The sequence below is a fragment of the Balaenoptera physalus genome (genome assembly GCF_965194825.1).
Source record: "Balaenoptera physalus genome assembly, chromosome: 3".
Lineage (NCBI taxonomy): Eukaryota > Metazoa > Chordata > Mammalia > Artiodactyla > Balaenopteridae > Balaenoptera > Balaenoptera physalus.
The window spans coordinates 101,350,423-101,370,997 of NC_138890.1; the positions used below are offsets into that span (position 1 = coordinate 101,350,423).

General features: G+C 37.4%; 1 protein-coding gene across 17 annotated transcripts in view; it reads left to right on the forward strand.

Annotated features, from left to right (window-relative positions):
• The window catches only part of MCTP1 (multiple C2 and transmembrane domain containing 1), a gene marked incomplete at its 3' end in the record, with an annotated part of 550,519 nt that overhangs the window by 429,971 nt on the left and 99,973 nt on the right, over positions 1-20,575 (forward strand). Inside the window, exon 19 of one of the 17 annotated variants that reach the window (XM_082458040.1) lies at positions 10,326-10,484. The exons of the other annotated variants lie outside the window; for them this stretch is intronic. Coding sequence (XP_082314166.1) covers positions 10,326-10,436 — 111 coding nt within the window. Of the gene's footprint in view, positions 1-10,325; positions 10,485-20,575 lie in introns of those variants that run through there. 17 annotated transcript variants of the gene reach the window in all.

Consider the following 20,575-nt stretch of genomic DNA (forward strand, 5'->3'; position numbering starts at 1 on the left):
ACTGGAGGAGAAAAGGGGTGGTGGCATGACAGCTACCAGGAAGAAAATTACCATGGCCCTCAGCCTACTCTGTCTATTTTGTAGTCTGTTCTCTGGGAAGCCTCTGGGGCATTAGGTGAACTTCATGTGGCCCGTTGATGGTGTTGGAACAGGAGTGAGAAGCATTGATGAATGCCCATAGTAGTTCCCTAAATTAGCTGATCACCAGAAACACTGAGGGAATAATGAAAAATATAGAGTCTAGGGCCCTCCTGCCAGAGATTCTAGTTAGGTCAGTCTGGTGGGGGCCAGGGGTGGTGGGTGAATTCTAAATTTTTCAAAAGCTGTAAGAATTTCATCAAAATGTCTGAATTGTCCTTTCTATCTTCTTTTGTATGTGGATATGTATGTGTGAGAGGCCAAATTATGCTTCCAGACATGTCTGGATCTGGGGGCTTCAATGATTCAATCAGAACTCAGTTTCTGGCCATTTCTTGGCTTAGTTTTCACTGTGTTAGCATTGATCTTAGGCAAGATTTCTCTTAAGTGGCAATCAACACCCCCAGGTCTACATTCTTCTAGCTTTTGGTAAGGAAAAAAAGACTCTCTTTTTCAATAGGCCCGAAGACCCAGAGTTGAGTCTCACTTGTTCTGATTGGCCCATACTTGAACTAATCGCTATGACCAGGAGCAGGTACTGCTCTCATGACCAGGTTTGAGTCAAATGTCCATCCTTCTGCAGCCAGAGGTGGAGTCAAAAACCATCAACTGAGAGTGGTAGAGGGTTTGCACAAGGAAGTTCAGGGCACTGAGTAAAGAAACAAGAGGTGTCAACTATAGAGCAGTGTTGGATGGCCCAACGGGTCCTAAAGAAGGCAGTAATTAACATATATTTAAACCAACAGTTATAGGACTAGGAACTACTACATATAATATATAATATATACATATACTACATATAATATATAATAATATAATATTATACTACATATAATATAATAATAAACTGATTAACCGATTTTGGGTGGGGCATGATGCCTTCCCACACTCCCTCCCCACACTAACTTTCTTGTATTGCAGATCAAGTCAGACTCATATGACTAAAATTTACCTATAATTGAGGCTGAAGTAAAACAGAAGAAACGACAACAAAAGCAACAACCAAAACCAAAAAGAAAAACCAAAAACCAACACTACTTTTTTTAGGTCACCAGTGTATCAGGGGACTAGGACTCATGTAATTGTCAAAAAGGCAGTGGAATTGAAAGGTTATGATGTAGCAAGTTTCAACTGCTTCTGTGTGATAGGCCAGGCATATTTTATTTTATTTATTAAAAAAAATTTTTTTTTCTTTAATTTAATTTTATTTTTGGCTGCGTTGGGTCTTCGTTGCCCTTTTCTAGTTGCAGCGAGCAGGAACTACTTTTCATTGCAGTGTGCGGACTTCTCATTGAGGGCTCCTCTTGTTGCGGAGCACAGACTCTAGGTGCGCGGGCTTCAGTAGTTGTGGCACATGGGCTTAGTTGCTCCATGGCATGTGGGATCTTCCCAGACCTAGGATTGAACCCGTGTCCCCTGCAACGGCAGGAGGATTCTTAACCACTGCACCACCAGGGAAGTCCCCAGGCATATTTTAGCTGTGCTGAAGCACTGGGTGAGTCTTGAAGATGTGAGAAGATAAGAGGTTTTCAGCAAGGTATAGGATTTCTCTGTTACAGGTTTCCAGTACTGATTATCATTTTCTTATCTTTGACACCTTTATCTTTAACACAGTCTTTTAAATGGATCTTAAAACGGGAAGGGAGAAGTTCTAAAAACAGATTAATAAAATGATGACTTTAAATCACATAATATAAAAATATTCTTTTACATTTAATAAGCTTTAAAAATATATCTTTAGGATCTTTTCATGTGATCTTGAAGAGAGGCTATGAAAATTGTTTAAAATCCTTCCAATTTTACCACCTTATTTCTGGAAATAAGATAGTAAAATAGATGTTAAAAAATTATGGCTAATACACGTGGTAATAATTTTATTTAATTATAATTATTTAAAGCAGGCTTCATTTTCAATTCCAGTTGAGGTTTCAAAATAATAAAGTTCCTTAATATATTAACAGTACTATATCAATATATATCCCATGTAAAATTATTTCCTTAGAAGTGAGATAAACTATATCATTAATGGCATTTAATGAACTTTCATGTTATAATTGAATTGATATTTCTATTCTACAGTTGAGGGATAGAGTCCCATAAATAATCACTTAATATTTAAGTTACACACTTCCCATGGGATGGATGAATAAAAGTATCGATAGATATAGATACAGTATAGATATAAATTTATATACACACATCTTATGTTATATCCATATACACAAACGTTTCATGTTGTATTATAGCTTGGTAAATGTATTCATACATAACCTCTTTTACCCTGAACACTAAAATGTTTTAGCTGATTTGGGGCTCTCATTATCTATAAAGTTTCACAATAGAAAAAGAAAACAGGCTTAATTGTTTTATGGGAGAAATCTTAGAAAACATTTTTTAGCCCTTTTTATTTTACCTTTTCACAATGTTCCTTTTTAGGCTCTGCCTCTCTAGCTGTATGCCAGTTATGCTTTATTTTGCATAGGTCAGTCATAAGAGAGAAAGAAACAAAGCCATATAGACAATCCAGAAATTCCATGATAGATACCATGATCTGTGTTTTGTTTCTAGGGAGTATATTGCCCTCTCTTTGACACCAACCCCAATCCATTTACTTTTGCTGTAATTTGCAATGAGGTGCTCTTTTCTAGTTGATATTTAGAAGCTGTACACCTCTCCCTGCCTCCTCAAGATTGAGCTAATACTTCCTTGGGGTGCAGTGCTTAAGAATCCGCCAGCCAGTGCAGGGGGCACGGGTTCGATCCCTGGTCCAGGAAGATCCCACATGACGCAGAGCAACTAAGCCCATGTGCCACAACTACTGAGCCTGCGCTCTAGATCCCGCGAGCCACAACTGCTGAGCCTGCGTGCCACAACTACTGAAGCCCGCGTGCCTAGAGCCTGTGCTTCACAACAAGAGAAGCCACCGCAGTGAGAAGCCCACGCACCACAACAAAGAGTAGCCCCCGCTCGCCGCAACTAGAGAAAGCCCGTGTGCAGCAACAAAGACCAAAGCAGCCAATAAATAAATAAATGTTCCTTTAAAAAAAAAAAGGTCGAGCCAGAGCTAGAGAAGAGGAAACATGTCACTCTCGCTTATTACACCAGTAAACACTGAACCCAGAGCTGCTACTAAGTCGATGTCTTTATTAGAGCGAGAAAGGTGATGAACACTTCTGCACAGTGTGGTCAAACATGTCTGAAAGGCAACCACGTCAATGAAAGAAGTGTGATGTTGCCACAACAGTGAACTTGTGAAAGGTGAGCTGCTTTCTGCCCAGTGTCATGCACTTAGAGGACAAAGCCACACCTGTCGCCCTGGGAGATACAATAGCTCTGCGGCACTGACAGCAGGACAGGGAGCCAGTGTAGATTGCAGCAATTGATAGAGAAAACGGCTGGGAAAACAATGGGAAATCTGCCAGGGCTCACCCGCTTCTCCATGCTTGCTATATTTCAGTTAACTTACAAACACACGTATTAAGCTTTATCGTGAAAAAAAATCTAGGAAATGTACACAGCGGTATAGGAAAATACAGGATTAGCCCAGAGTTTTCGAAGTGCTGAAATAAAAACAGTGGGAAGCAGTTTTCAGATTTATTTCACTCTTCCTGCTGTGTTCAGCATTTTTCCTTTCTATTTTCTTGATGTAATATACCGAGAAAAACAAACCCAACCAACCAAAGGGAGCTGCTGACTGTCGCTGACCAGAAAAATAAAATGAATCCCTCCGAATGTTTTCCTGCTATTTGTGTGGATGGAAGTGGGGGTGAAAAGTTTTATTTCCTGATAGGTGGTACTATGGGTAACTTGGTAATAGACATCACTGAGGAATTCAAATGAAAACCGAAGTGTCTCGGTCCAAATTAAAAGAGCTCCCCAGCACGATTACAGAGTAAGAAAACATTGTCATATTTATGCAGTAGTGCTTTCTTCTGGGCAGGGAAGATGACCTTGTATGCTCTATCCTCATTTTCCTGTACTAAGATTTGCTTCTGTTTTGCTTTATCTGATTTTTTTTCTTTCAGCCTGTTCCTGTAAGCTGTCCTTCCTTCCTTCCTTCCTTTTTTCCCCTACCTTCTCTGACCGAGTTTTCCTCAGCGTTTTTTGGTCATCCTTCGAGCCATTTCTTATTCACAGGGTAGGGAATTCAACATTTTCTTTTCAAAATGGGTCATATTTTTCATGGGAATTTAAAACTCATTGCGTAATAGTCTCACCTTAGGGTTGGAAGCGTTTTATTACCATTTTTCATCACCTGCCTCTAGGACCTTGGTTTTCCAATTATAATTAGCAATCATTGATGCTGATGTTAGCTTTAGCTATTCCTTAATAGCCTTTGTGGAACTTCTCTGAACTCAAAGGAGCAGCAACTGTTAGAAGAACCATCATGTAGATGGTGTCATCAACTAGCATTTTAAATATTTTGAGAGTGTTGGCAAGCTACATCCAAGAGCTATGATCATTCATTGCCTTGGCCTAGTTTCTCTCAGTTCTTTGGATTGGAATTTACCTCCACAGAAATTATCACTTTTTATTTTAAACAACTTTACTGAAGTATAATATATATGCCATGAAATTTACCCATTTTAAGTGTATAATTCACTGATTTTTAGTAAATTTACGGAGCTGTATGACCCCTCATGCCAACTACAGACACTCCCACCATCAGCCCCTAGCAACCACTAGTCTGTTTTCTATCTCTAGTGATTTGCCTTTCTGGACATTTCACATAAATGGAATCATACAAATGTAGTCCTTTACTTACTTCTTTCTGACTTCTTTCATTTAGCACAGTGATTCTGAATCCATGACAGATTGTGTCAGGAGTGCCTTCTTTTTATTGTTGAGGTATTCCACTGTATGGATATAGTACATTTTGATTATCCATTCACCAGTTGATTAACAATTGGGTTGTTTGTATTTGGGGGTATCATGAATAATGCTACTGTAAATGAGCATTCATATACAAGACTTTATGTGGCATATGTCTTCATTTCTCTTGGGTAGATAACTAGGAGTTGAATTGTTGGTTCATATGTTAAGTTTATGTGTGTTTACCTTTTTAAGAAACTACCAAACCATTTTCCAAAGTGATTGTACCATTGTACATTCTCACCAGCAATGTATGAGAGTTCCAGTTTCTCTATACCTTCACAATTTAGTACTTTCTGCCTTGATTATAACCAATCTAGCAGATGTGAAGCAGCATCTCATTGTGGTTTAATTTACATTTCTCTAGTGACTAATGATGTTGAGCCTCTCTTCATGGGCTTATTAGACATTCATGTGTTTTCACTGGTAAAATGTCTATTCAAATCCTTTGTCCACTTTTTAATCACTTTTTTTTAGATTTAATTTTAAATGTTCTTCATATACTCTGGATACAAGTCCTTTATCAGCTTAATGATTTGCCATTTTTTCTCCCAGTATGTGAGTTGTCTTCTCATTTTCTTAATGATGTCTTTTGAAGCACAAAAGTTTTTAACTTTAATGAAGTCTAATTTTTAAATACACATTTAGGTCATGTTTTTAGCATTGTATGTATGAGTTCTTTGCCTAGCCCACGGCCACAACTCTTTTCTCCTATGTTTTCTTCTAGACGTTTTATAGTTTTAGCTCTGTGATTAATTTTGTATCAACTTTTGTATGTGGTAATTTCATTACTTTTAAAGACAGATTAATTTATACCATTCTGCTCATTCCCACAAGTTTACCTGAAGATATCTTTGAGAAAGTTCTGAAGGCAAGTAGAAGGGGATAGTTCTTTTTTGTTTTGTTTTATCTGACCCGATCTCAAACTACACCACCTTTTGGTTAGTATTTAAATTTCCTTTTTGAAATATCTTGTTAATAGCTCATATTTTTCTTTGAGAGGACATTAAATTCCAGAGAGCTCCAGAACCTAACTAACTGAAGTTTGCGAATAACTTAAAGACTGAGCAAAATAATCTTGTGTGTTACTGTCCTAACAATGAATATTCTAGTAAATTGTCAACAAGAAACTGATGACCATCACATGAGAGTTTAACATCAAAGTTATCCCATCTGAACCCATTGTTATGCCCCCTTAATGTCCTCTTTTGTTTAGACAAAATATAACATTTAGTTATTCAGGAAAACATGATAACACACTGATAGAAAAAGTTCAAAAAATCTTAATTTAAAAAATACAAGAAGTATGTGTTTGTTGAGAATCATACATCAGTGCTTTGTGGCTCAACAAAATGTGTCCACTTACGACAGGTCGTTTTTAGAAATGAGGTTTAAAATCTCATCAAATACAACAACAGCATCTCAGCATCTCCGTGTCAATGAAATGAAAGCTTTTCTGAAAACGAAATGGCCTTCTTTTAGAACTCTGGAATCCTAAACTACCAGACATTTCAGGAACTATTTTGGCTGAAAATGATAGGAGAGATTTTTCTTTTTCATAATTTCTATTACAGTGGAAATGGTTTTTGTATTTCTAACAGTTTGACAAGAGCTAATTACAATGCGCTCATCTGTTTTGTGGACTAATTTGAGCCATCGGGCATCAACACCATAGACATGCAGCAGCATTGCAAATGATACGCATGCTTCCCTTGCTCCAAGAATTTGTACTTGCTATAAAAGAAAACAGATTTGGACAGCCCTGAAAAAGTTGAGTTTGGTTTGAAGACAACATTTCAGAATTACATTAGAGCTGGCCTACAAGTGAACTAAAAATACCTGCTCATCTCAGTGGTCTTGGCCCAGGGCCTTTCCTTTTACTGTAAAAGTCAGGCTGTTTGAACAGTTGGAGTGCGGCTTGCTTGCTGTCTAAACTAGTGTTCTCTGATAACTTCTGTTACCATTGAAACACAAGCCCTGTTGCATTGAAGAGAATGTTTAGAGGTATGGAAAATAGCCAAGAGAAATGTATACTTAGTGTTCAAACCTCTAGGCTTCCCGTGTGGTAACTAGACCACTTAGATCTGTTAAGAAAGACATTCATCAGTAAACATTACACAGCAAGGGTAAAAGATGGAATGGAGTAAAGGAGGCTGTTAAAATCAGCCTAAGATGATTATTTGAATTGCAAAGAGAAATGTTCAGACATAGCTAGAGCTGCTAAACATAACTCTTGAAGTTTTTCCAGAACAGAGGGATTGGGGAGAATGAGACCAGTGAAGGAGAAAATTAGAAAATTATAAGACAGAATGGGAGATGAAGTTTCAGAAACTGGTAAGATCACTGAAATATATGATATTATTAGGTCTTAAATCTATTTAAGAGGGTGAAAATTTAAAAATGCACTTTCTGACTTTGGCTCTGTGATCTTAAGTTTGAAATGAAGATATTAAATCTGGATAAAGAATAACCTGCAGTAACAGCTAGGTTATGTCAGGAGGGATTAAAAAGAAAGATCAGAAATCAGTAGCACAGGAAAGATAATCACATAAGTTGGATAAGTCTGGGGGAGATAATTTGAGTGGAAATGAATCAGAACATGGTACCAAACATCCCCAAACTTGGCAGAGTACAGCCCTCTGCATACCAGCTACTGGATGATTATTGATCTGTTTCTGTTCAGTGAGATAGAAGGAGGAGTATAGAGACCACAGGATTAATTCTTAGAGTAACTTGGATCGCAGACTTCACTAACATGTGTTTGGCTTGTTAGATAGCTGGGTATCCTATTTTCTGGCATGTCATATGGAACAGAGGGAATTTCCCCCCCATGAGCAACTGAAGTGCCAGCTGTTGCCCTAAATATTGTACCTGTTCATGATGGAGATAGCTTTAAAGCCAGATTTCAAGCTTAGGGAAAATTTTATATTTTGTACATCAGCAAACATTGGTATCAGATTTGTGTTTCTAGATACAGCATTTACACACACAAAGAGGGAAGTTGATCAAGAACCTACTTCATAAATAGTAATGATAGGGAATCCCTGGCAGTCCAGCGGTTAAGACTTCACTTTCCAATGCAGGGGGTGCGGGTTCGATCCCTGGTCAGGGAGCTAAGATCCCACATGCCTCGTGACCAAAAAAACAAAACATAAAACATAAGCAATATTGTAACAAATTCAATAAAGACTTTAAAAATGGTCCACATCAAAAACAAATCTTAAAAAAAAAGTAATGATAATAGATTAATTTCTTTAAAAATTTAAAAGATAACTATCTTTAATAAGCTTTAACAAACATTTACAGAACTTCCAAAGCCCTAGAAAATACATAAAAATGGCACACTTGTGTGACAATATCCCTAAATAAAATATCACAGTTAATCCAACAGTTTTATTAAATAATAGTTTAAAAACTTAAAAAACAAGAAGGGATATCAGAACATTCTATAATGACTTGAATATCATGGAGAAATATCCCTTTTTCATTGACACTGGAGAATAAACAAAAGCAAAACACAAACAAATTGAGAACCAACATTAAAATGCCCTTTTTTTTTTAACTTAGAAAATAATTCAAGCATGAAATATTCTTTACCTACACTAGTGAGATAGTCATGGGTCCCTCCAAAACCAGCTGGACTTTGGAGAAATGGGATTCTAGGAAAAGACAAGCTTCAGTGAGCTTAACAACCTTATTCACTCTTACATGTTTTTTGATGTAGTCCTTAAGTATTTTTTAAGAGCAATTGTTACTTCGGACCAGCAACCTCCTCATGGACCAAATAATACCAGTTCACCGATTCCTCTTAATTGTTGGTATTTGGTCACTTAAAACAATAAATATGTGTTGATCTGTAACCTGCAAGAAGGACTTTGTGTGCAGCCTTTTTTGAATGAGCAGAACTTCTGTGAATGATGAAACTATTAAAATTAAAAACATAACTGTGCTTGGTTCCATGGTAGGCATTACAAACTACTAGGTAAAGCACTAATTTCTAATGAAAGGGGCCTCAGAGAATCAGCATTCTCTGGGCATCTATAAGCATTTGTCACGTTCATTCTACATCCAAACTTTTACTAACAAGAAACTCACAACATTGCAGGGATTGCTTATCAGTTATTCATGTGTGGTTGATGCGATGCTGTAGTTGGACACACTCTGGGCTTTACATTTTGGAGTTGTCAGTGTTCTCAAAGCAAAGCCAGAGCCTTTCATCTCTGACTTTGATAAAAATGACACCAAATAGTGGTACAACTTGTAAGCTGAAAATGAAAAAAAAATCTAAATAAATAAATAATTTCCCAAGCCTTCTGGCTTGAAGGTTCTATTGATATAATATCTCCATCAAGGAGAGTAGGGTGCATTATGCTATGACTAGTTGATAGCACCATCTTTGAGGTTGTTTTGGTCCATTTTGTTGTGGAGATTCTTCAGTAGGTATTTCTGTGAGTCATTTGTAAGACAGCTTCAAATGAGTCCTATCTAGTTGTCATGCTTGCTTCTTTAATAGATGAAGTCAAGCTATGCTTTTCAAAAAGGCCTGGATGTTCTAAGATGGTAGACTTTAAGGTTCAGGTAGCAGTTTCAAAAACCCTGCGTACGGTTTCACAAAGTAAAGAATCAGAACCTCCTGGTGTGTATTTATAAGTGGTCTACGTAAATCTGAACAAACAATGATTTTTTTAACACCTTCAGTAAATATATGAACTAAGTTATAGTATATGCATTCAATTCAAAGCTTTGCCAATAAATCAACCAATTTATCATTTTTTTTCTACTCCTAACCAACCATATACCTCATTCTGTCACCAGAACAACAGAGAGAGATGTTTCTCTTAACGTATTTTGCATTTTGCCTAATCAATATAAGTGATCATTTGGTAGAGAGTGCACTTTGACTTTTTTGCTCTAAACACATAAAACACACACACACACAGCACAAGTCTCTTCAGTCTGGTATTTGGTTGTAACTACTCAAAAAGAAAGCAATAGAGGGAATCATCTCAGTTCTCATTCTGATTGAAAGAGGGAGAAAAGCCACTGTATATATGCATGCATATAAGCATGATAAAGTTCTCTGGGTCATTTCAGCAAGACCATAGGAAACAGCTAAACAAGGTGGAGCAATCCAGCAGGTCTAAGGTTGTGACCAATTCCTTACCACTGTTTATTTTAGAAAATTGTCCAAACAAAGCAAAGCCTCTCTTCAAGAGAGTAACGTGTCATACTTTAAAACCACCTTAAAAAGGCTATTGTTAGGCTGGGAATTAATCAGGTTCACATTGCCTATCTTCTCTCTCCTGTTCACGTAGGTGGTACCAAAAGCTCTAGTGGAATCAACCAGAAATAAAGACCTTAGAACAGGTGGTGACACCATCTGGCTATTTAAATCAAGGCAAAACCACCCCCTTCCCAGAAGATGAAGTTCTGAAGTCCCTGATGATGCATGGAGCCTAACTTAATCCAAGGGAGAGTAAGTGGGCAGAATGGGTTCACCTCCAGCTCTTCTTTAGACATATATTTAAGAAATATTGAGTGTTAATGGGGAGAAAGAATCTAGTGCAAATACATATGAGTGAGTGCAATTTTTTTTCTCTGCTACTCTCATGCCATCATCTAGGAAATATATCTAGCCTTCTGTGCACATTTGTATATGTATGTACCTACTGTTTCTTCTTTTCTAAGTTAGTTGTGGAATATCCTAGTGTCTATGTGAGAATTGACAATGTTTCTCAAAGAGGAGTACTGTTAGCATGTGGGACAGGGAGATTTTTCACTGGGTGGAACTGTTCCGCATATTTCAGGGTGTTTCACACCCATGCTCCACCCAGTAAATGCTGGTATCACCCCTTTCCCACTTGAGTCATTGTGATAACTAAAAACATCCCCACATGTTTCCAGATGCACCCTCGGGGAGGGAAGTGGCAGCACAGCACCCAGATGTTTGAAAGTTGACCCTTTTCCCTTACTCCCCTTCTTTCTTTCCTTGTGCCAAAAAGGATCTAAGGAGGCAGTTGATGGGACTGATTTGCAAACAGTGCTTTCATTTGCTTCTTAACTGTTCTATCCAATCATGTTTTTAATTCAGGAATTTTTTAACCTGGATGATGGCTTTTTCAAAAAAAGAAAAGACATATATTTTAGGTTCCACTAGTTTTCTTCTTTAGGGCCAGTCTTTTTTTTTTTTTTAATTTATTTATTTATGGCTGTGTTGGGTCTTCGTTTCTGTGCGAGGGCTTTCTCTAATTGCGGCAAGCGGGGGCCACTTCCATCGCAGTGCGCGGGCCTCTCACTATCGCGGCCTCTCTTGTTGTGGAGCACAGGCTCCAGACGCGCAGGCTCAGTAATTGTGGCTCACGGGCCTAGTTGCTCCGCGGCATGTGGGATCTTCCCAGACCAGGGCTTGAACCCGTGTCCCCTGCATTGGCAGGCAGATTCTCAACCACTGCGCCACAAGGGAAGCCCTAGGGCCAGTCTTAATGGTAGAGGTAAAATAGTTTCCTTTTAGGGATTAATTACCATAACCAGTTTTTATATGTTGCTAGGCCCCTTAAAAGTTGTTTTTTTTTTAAGCATTGCTTAATTCCTCAAAAGGCAAACACTATGTATTTATTATCTTTCTAATTTGAGGCCTCTCTCACATCAGTGAATATTCTCACATCAAATGCTGTTAGCATAAGCATGTACTTACTTTTGTTATATTTCCTCATTTTATTTCATCTGATATAGACATTTTTGAATGATGAAACAAACAGGTAAACAGAGGGTGAAGGTTGGGTGAAAAATGGGTTAATACTGTGAAGGCCGTGAATGTGTTAAGTTTAAGAAAAAAAAATGAATTGAAATTAGGGAGGAAAGGGATTTTCTAAAAGAGCCGTGAAATAATTAATTGTTTTGTAGGAGATGGCCTTTCCATGTAGGCAGAGAATTTTTTCTTCACTTCTTTCTGAAGAGACAGTCAAATAGAGAATCTCATCTCTTAATTAGAAAGAAAAATACTCATCAAACACATCTCATCACTGGAGAGCTAATGATTCACAGCTGTTAGTCTGAAAGGGCAGGCTTTTTTCCTCAACAGTAGGAAGTGTTAATCATTTTGGATGAGATTTCTTTTTTAAAATATACTGTAGTTTGCAAAAGAATAGGATATTTCAATATTCCAACTTAAATGATTTTTCTGAAGTGCGCTCCCCCAGGGATACTGTCATGTGTCACACTGAATGATCATTGAATGCAGGCATCTTCCACTGCACTTCAATGAGAGCATCAATTGATGGGATGATCTGGATGGCCCAGTCCCTGCCTGGGACTCTTAAAACCCCAGGCTCAAAGAAAGAAAATTCAGGTACATCTTGCACCTCCTAAGAAATGGTATTGCTATAAAATCTTAATATTTTGAATCATTCACTCTACTTTATATAATTTGCCGTGTTTAAATGGAAGTGAAAAGCCCAAGCCCACCTTCATTAGCTTCTGAGTAGAAAAGGTCTTTTGTTTGTTTAATCTTCATGTGAAAAAGTAAGGCTTCTTTTGCTTGTAAAATGTAATTGGCTCAATTATTTTCCAGTCTTTGCCTTTACAGCCACCTTGCTAACCTCTTCTAAACATTTTGGACAGAAGAAAAACCCATTTCATAGAAACCTTGTGAATAGCTAACTTTGATTATTCAGAGCCATGCAAGAGAGTGAGGAAAAGGAAGAATGAAATTGTCTCTACAAACCTCATTTTGACCATTAGTGTTTTACCTCTTTGACATGCCAAACCTTTACCAGAGCACCTAAAAAGTGGTATTCCATTTAGTGGTTATCCCAGAGCAAGAGGAAGGAGAAGAAGTAGAGATAGAAAAAAAATCTACAAATTGAATAATCAGTCCCTAAATAATTGAGACCTTCAGAGCATCAACATTCACTATAAAATCCTTTACCTTAGACACAGTGGAGCATTGTGGGAAAAGCACACTGGATTGGGAGTTAGCTGACTTTGCCACTCAGTAGAGGATGTCCTTAGACAAGTTTAACCTCCTGAGCCTCAGTTTCCTCATTCATAAAATGAAGATAGTCTCAGCCTTCCCAGCCTTCCTTGCAGGACTTTCCCCCTAAAGTTCATTTTATGCAATGTGATATAAGATACTTATTAGGAAAAATTATGTCATTTACCTTTCAGTAAATTATAGATTTTCAAAATAACCATTCTGAATACTTATGATTAAAATGTAGGTTGCTCTTCTTTTGACAAAATTCAACACCCATTTATGATAAAAACCCTCCAGAGAGTAGGCATAGAGGGAACTTACCTCAACATAATAAAGGCTATATATGACAAACCCACAGCCAACATCATTCTCAATGGTAAAAAAATGAAACCATTTCCACTAAGATCAGGACCAACACAAGGTTGCCCACTCTCACCACTGTTATTCAACATAGTTTTGGAAGTTTTAGCCACAACAATCAGAGAAGGAAAAGAAATAAAAGGAATCCAAATCGGAAAAGAAGAAGTAAAGCTGTCACTGTTTGCAGATGACATGATACTATACATAGAGAATCCTAAAGATGCTACCAGAAAACTACTAGAGCTAATCAATGAATTTGGTAAAGTAGCAGGATACAAAATTAATGCCCAGAAATCTCTTTCATTCCTATACACTAATGATGAAAAATCTGAAAGAGTAAGGAAACACTCCAATTTCCCATGGCAACAAAAAGAATAAAATACCTAGGAATAAACCTACCTAGGGAGACAAAAGACCTGTATGCAGAAAACTATAAGACACTGATGAAAGAAATTAAAGATGATACAAACAGATGGAGAGATATACCATGTTCCTGGATTGGAAGAATCAACATTATGAAAATGACTATACTACCCAAAGCAATCTACAGATTCAATGCAATCCCTATCAAATTACCAATCGCACTTTTCACAGAACTAGAACAAAAAATTTCACAATTTATATGGAAACACAAAAGACCCCAAATAGCCAAAGCAATCTTGAGAAAGAAAAACGGAGCTGGAGGAATCAGGCTCCTGGACTTCAGACTATACTACAAAGCTACAGTAATCAAGACAGTATGGTACTGGCACAAAAATAGAAATATAAATCAATGAAACAGGGTAGAAAGCCCAGAGATAAACCCACGCACATATGGTCACCTTATCTTTGATAAAGGAGGCAAGAACACACAATGGAGAAAAGACAGCCTCTTCAATAAGTGGTGCTGGAAAAACTGGACAGCTACATGTAAAAGAATGGAATTAGAACACTCCCGAACACCATACACAAAAATAAACTCAAAATGGATTAAAGACCTAAATGTAAGGCCAGACACTATAAAACTCTTAGAGGAAAACATAGGCAGAACACTCTATGACATATATCACAGCAAGATCCTTTTGACCCACCTCCTAGAGAAATGGAAATAAAAACAAAAATAAACAAATGGGACCTAATGAAACTTCAAAGCTTTTGCACAGCAAAGGAAACCATAAACAAGACGAAAAGACAGCCCTCAGAATGGGAGAAAATATTTGCAAATGAAGCAACTGACAAAGGATTAATCTCCAAAATGTACAGGCAGCTCATGCAGCTCAATATCAAAAAAACAAACAACTCAATCCAAAAATGGGCAGAAGACCTAAATAGACATTTCTCCAAAGAAGATATACAGATTGCCAACAAACACATGAAAGAGTGCTCAACATCACTAATCATTAGAGAAATGCAAATCAAAACTACAATAAGGTATCACCTCACACCAGTCAGAATGGCCATCATCAAAATATCTACAAACAATAAGTGCTGGAGAGGGTGTGGAGAAAAGGCAACCCTCTTGCACTGTTGGTGGGAATGTAAATTGATACAGCCACTATGGAGAACTGTATGGAGGTTCCTTAAAAAACTAAAAATAGAACTACCATACGACCCAGCAATCCCACTACTGGGCATACACCCTGAGAAAACCATAATTCAAAAAGAGTCATGTACCACAATGTTCATTGCAGCTCTCTTTACAATAGCCAGGACATGGAAGCAACCTAAGTGTCCATGGACAGATGAATGGATAAAGAAGATGTGACACATATATACAATGGAATATTACTCAGCCATAAAAAGAAATGAAACTGAGTTATTTGTAGTGAGGTGGATGGACCTAGAGTCTGTCCTACAGAGTGAAGTAAGTCAGAAAGAGAAAAACAAATACCGCATGCTAACACATATATATGGAATCAAAAAAAAAAAGAAAAAAAAAAGGTTCTGAAGAACCTAGGGGCAGGACAGGAATAAAGACGCAGACATAGAGGATGGACTTGAGGACACGGGGAGGGGGAAGGGAAAGCTGGGACGAAGTGAGAGAGTGGCATGGACATATATACACTACCAAATGTAAAGTAGGTAGCTAGTGGGAAGCAGCCGCATAGCGCAGGGATATCAGCTCGGTGCTTTGTGACCACCTAGAGGGGTGGGATAGGGAGGGTAGGAGGGAGACGCAAGAGGGAAGGGAAATGGGGATATGTGTATACGCATAGCTGATTCACTTTGTGATACAGCAGAAACTAACACACCATTGTAAAGCAATTATACTCCAATAAAGATGTTAAAAAAAAAATGCAGGTTGGTTTTAAAGCCTGGCACAAATAGATACTGAAGGATTGTGTTTTGTGATGTTAATGATAAAATCATATGCAAGATAACACTGATTTAGATAGAAGGTATTTGGATTTAAAAGTGAAAAAAATGTATGGACAGGAATTGACATTCTTAAAGCTGGTAGTTCAGAACAAGATACTTTTATATCTAGGGGTATGAGAATGTTAAAAACTGTTAACATTTAAAAACCTAATTTTTTCAACTCCAGACTTCACAAAATCTACAATGTATGCTAATGTCATTTACTAGCAATAATGAGTTTCTCTAAAGATCTGGATTTTTCTTGCTCTGATTATTAGTAAAACATTTCACTGCAACCCCTCATAAGTTTAATATTGGGTTGGCCAAAAAGTGCCTTCAGTTTTTAAGTAAAAATAAAAGACACATTTTTCATTTTCACCAAGAACTTTATTGAACAACGTATTCACCCTTTTGTTCCACTGCCTTCTGCCATTTTTCAGGCAACTTCGTAATTCCATCTTCCCAAAACTTTTTATCTTTTTGAGCAAAGAACTGTTCCAGGTGCCTTTTACAGTCTTCCAGGGAATTGCAATTTTTCCATTAAGAGAATTTTGTAAAGACTGAAATAAATGGAAATCCAAAGATGCAATGTCTGGTGAATACAGCGGTGAATCAGAACTTCCCAGCCAAGCTGTAACAGTTTTTGCCTGGTCATCAAAGAAACATACGGTCTTGCATTATCCTGATGGAAGATTATGTGTTTTCTGTTGACTTATTCTGGATGCTTTTCGTCAAGTGCTGCTTTCAGTTGGTCTAATTGGATGCAGTACTTGTTGGAATTAATGGTTTGGTTTTCCTTAAGGAGCTCATAATAGAGGACTCCCTTCCAATCCCACCATGTACACAACATCACCTTCTTTGGATGAAGACCTGCCTTTGGTGTGATTGGTGGTGGTTCATTTCACTTCCCCCACAATCTCTTCCATTCCACATTATTGTACAGTATCCACTTTTCATTACCCGTCACAATTTGTTTTAAAAACAGAACGTTTTCATTGCATTCCAGTAGTGAATCGCATGCAGAAATATGGTCAGGAAGGTTTTTTTCTCTTAACTTATGTGGAACCCAAACATCAAAGCGATGAACATAACCAAGCTGGTGCAAATGATTTTCAATGCTCTGGATATTTTGATTATGTCAGCTATCTCCCGTGTGGTATAACGTTGATTGTTCTCAATTAATTTCTCTATTTGATTGCTATCAACTTCAACTGGTCTACCCGACCATGGAGCACTGTCCAGCGAGAAATCTCTAGCACAAAACTTTGCAGACCACTTTTGACATGCTTGATCAGTCACAGCACCTTCTCCATACACTGCACAAATCTTTTTTTGTGTTTCAGTTGCCTTTTTACCTTTCTTGAAAAAATAAAGCATAATATGCCAAAAGTGTTGCTTTTTTTCTTCCATCTTCAATAATAAAATGGCTACACAAAAATTCACCAATTTTGATAAGCTTTTTTTTAAGTGCACGCTGGTATGACAGCTGTCACATACAATCTAACAAAATTGTTTTGAATGAAGTTAAAGACAACTAAGTGCTACTAGAGCCATCTTACGGAAAAAAACCGAACGAACCTTTTGGCCAACCCAGTACTTATGACTTCCTTCCAGCAAACCCCTTCCTCCCAGACCACACAGAAATCCCTCTAAGGAACACCATCCATCTTTTATAACTGCTTGAAGAACAATTATCATATTGACTTATCTTGGAGTATTATTTTATAAAGTCTCTGTTATTTTTCAGAAACAATTTTAAATATGAAAAGCATAAAATTGACATTACTTACATTGGTATAGTACTTTCTGATAAAGCATTTTCACGTATATTACATAATTTGTTTCCCACAGCCTACTTGTGAAATAGACAGGTATTACCATTTCCATTTTATAGATAATAGACTAAAATAAAAGAGAATAACTGACCTTCCCAAGGTCCTATGATGATCAGATAGCAGAAATGGAACTAAAAGCACTTCTTCAGGCTCCTGGTCCAGACCATATTTTACTCTACCATACTGTCTCCTTGGAGAGAAAATATGTATCAGTTAGCATTTGCTGTATAACAAACCACTCCATTAGTAGCACAAAGCAACTACCATTTATTTAGTGATGATTCTGTAGGTGAACAAGTTGGATCAGGCTCAGCTGGGTATTTCTTTTGTTCTCAGCTGGGCTCACTTATGCATCTTTGGTCAGCTTCTGGCAACTTTGCTTCTGGATGCTGTCTGGCTTCCAACTGGGGCAATGGAGACAACTGTATCACATGTTTCTTATCATTCAGCAGACTAGCCTGTGCTTGTTGACATGGGCTCAGGGTTTGAAGAGTGCAGAGGGAAAAACCCAATGAGCAAATGCTTTTTAAGCCTCTTTGTTCAGTATTTTTACAACTCTTCCCTCAGCCAAAACAAGTCCTATGTCTAATCTCAGTGTCATCATGGGAGAGTATTTCAAAAGGCCTGGATACATGGAGATATGAACAAATTGGGGTCATTACTGCATGTAATCACTATAAGCTAAATATAAAAATACTGAAAATGGCACTCGCTTTATCAGCTCTTCCTATTGTAGTTGATGTAGCTTTTTAAACGTAGCTCTAATGCTTGAATCCACCCTATGGATTCTAGAGTGGAATAGGGAAAGTGACGAGCTACAAGAAGGGCCAAAAAAATTACATATAGTATGAGCCAATATATTCCTGCTTGTAATAATACCTAATGCTTATTGAGCATCTTACAGGTGCCAAACACTAGGCTAATTCCATCTCAAATCTGTAAATAGTATAGTTTTAACTTTCAGATTATAAAATTAAGAGTAATCTAGTAATACATCACATAGATAGTGACTAGTAAGCTTGGATAAAAACATGGGCCTGATTCAAACTCCCATGCTCTTTCTAGTGCATTACACTGAAGCAGCTTTTTTAGGGATCCCATGGTTGTGGCTAACAGTCCAAGGCAGATTGACAAAGAGCTTCTACCATCCAGGATAATGTGTAAAACTCACACTATCCTTTTTCTAATGAAGAAGGTTGTGTGTACTTCTAATGTCCCATGAAGATGTTCTGATACAGAGTTTTAGTAGTAAATCACAACCATCTAGTAATTTGCAAAAAGGAAACCACCAAATTCTTGGAATAATTTTAGTTTCTAATGAGCAAGGCTAACTAATGTAGAGCTAGATGTTTTGTTTGGAATGGGGTCATGGATTTTATGAAAGTAAAATATAGATAGTCCAAGTTTCCTTATTAAAAGTGTTGGGGGGAGTGGGGGAAAAGGCAAGGAGAATGTGACAGAGAGAGAGAGAGAGAGAGGAAAAATAAGGAAAGGATGTCATAGTGATGAAGTCAAAGGAAATTAAACACTGTACAAATGTGCAGGAGTCCTTATCACCTAGTTTAACCTGGAGAAATTCTAGAATCATCAGATGCTCTCTCCATGTCCCATGCAGGCAAAAACGTTTCTGGATATATGGGTCGCAAAAAATCCTAGGCATTTTTGGGTCTATATTTTTTTTTTAATTGCTTTTTTGGTCCCATTTTAGCCCATTATGTCTCTTTTTTCCAAACCCCAAACTTATGAAAAGTGTGGTCAGGACCAAGGACAGATCCTGCATTGTCTTAGCCTTCCTGGAGTTTTTCTGAGCTTCCTTCTTTCTCCTGCTGCCCTGGTGAAACACTGAAGACCCATCCAGGTGTGTTTTGGTATTTTGTAGGGAAAAGGAAAGGATCCCATCTTCATGCAAGTGGGCTCCAGGGAGAAAAGAAGCTTCAGTGTGGAGGGAATAAGCTAAAAGGCCCCTTTCTTCCTCTGAGAGCTCTTTGTTAGAGGATCATCGCTATTGACAAGTATTAGAATCATCACTAGTACTATAGAGAATAATTGCTTTTTTCTTAGTGATTCTTAGCAATATGAGTCCAGAGACCATGTCTTATCCTAATTTTGAACACCCAGTATTGCATAGCACATAGGTGTTTAATAAATACCTTTTATTGTTAATCTGTGTCCATGCTCTTTTTCTTTTTTTAAATTGAGGTATAATTGACATATAACACTATATTAGTATCAGGTGTTCAACATAATGACTCAATATTTGTATACATTGTGAAGTGATCACCTGCAATAAATCTAATTACCAACCCTCACCATACATAGTTACAAGTATTTTTTTTCTTATGATGAGGACTTTTAAGATTTATTCCTTTAGCAACTTTCAAATATGCAGTACAGTATTATTGACTATAGTCATCATGCTGTACACAATATTCCTATGACTTGTTATTTTATAATTGGAAGTTTGTACCTTTTGACCCCCTTAGCCCATTTCACCCACCTCCCTCACCTCTGGCAACCACTAATCTGTTTTTTTAATTATTTGTTTGTTTCATTTTTAGATGCCACATATATGTGAGATCATATGGTGTCTTTCTCTGACTTATTTCACTTAGCATAATTCACTTAACATAATGCCCTCTATGTCCATCTTGGTTATTGCAAATGGCAAGATTCCATTCTTTTTATGGCTGAATAGTATTCCACTGTATAGATATCATAACTTCTTTATCCATTCATCCATTGAGGGACACTTAGGTTGTTCCCATATCTTGGCTATTGTAAATAATGCTGCAATGAACATGAGGGTGCATATATCTTTTTGAATTAGTATTTTCATTTTCTTCAGATAAATACCCAGAAGTGAATTGCTAGATCATATGGTAGATCTGTTTTTAATTTCTTGAGGAACCTCCATACCGTTTTCCATAGTGGCTGTACCAATCTGCATTCCCACTAAGAGTGCACGAGGGATCCCTTTTTTCCACATTCTCACCAACACTTGCTATTTCTTGACTTTTTGATAATAGCCATTCTAACAGGTGTGAGGTGATATCTCAGT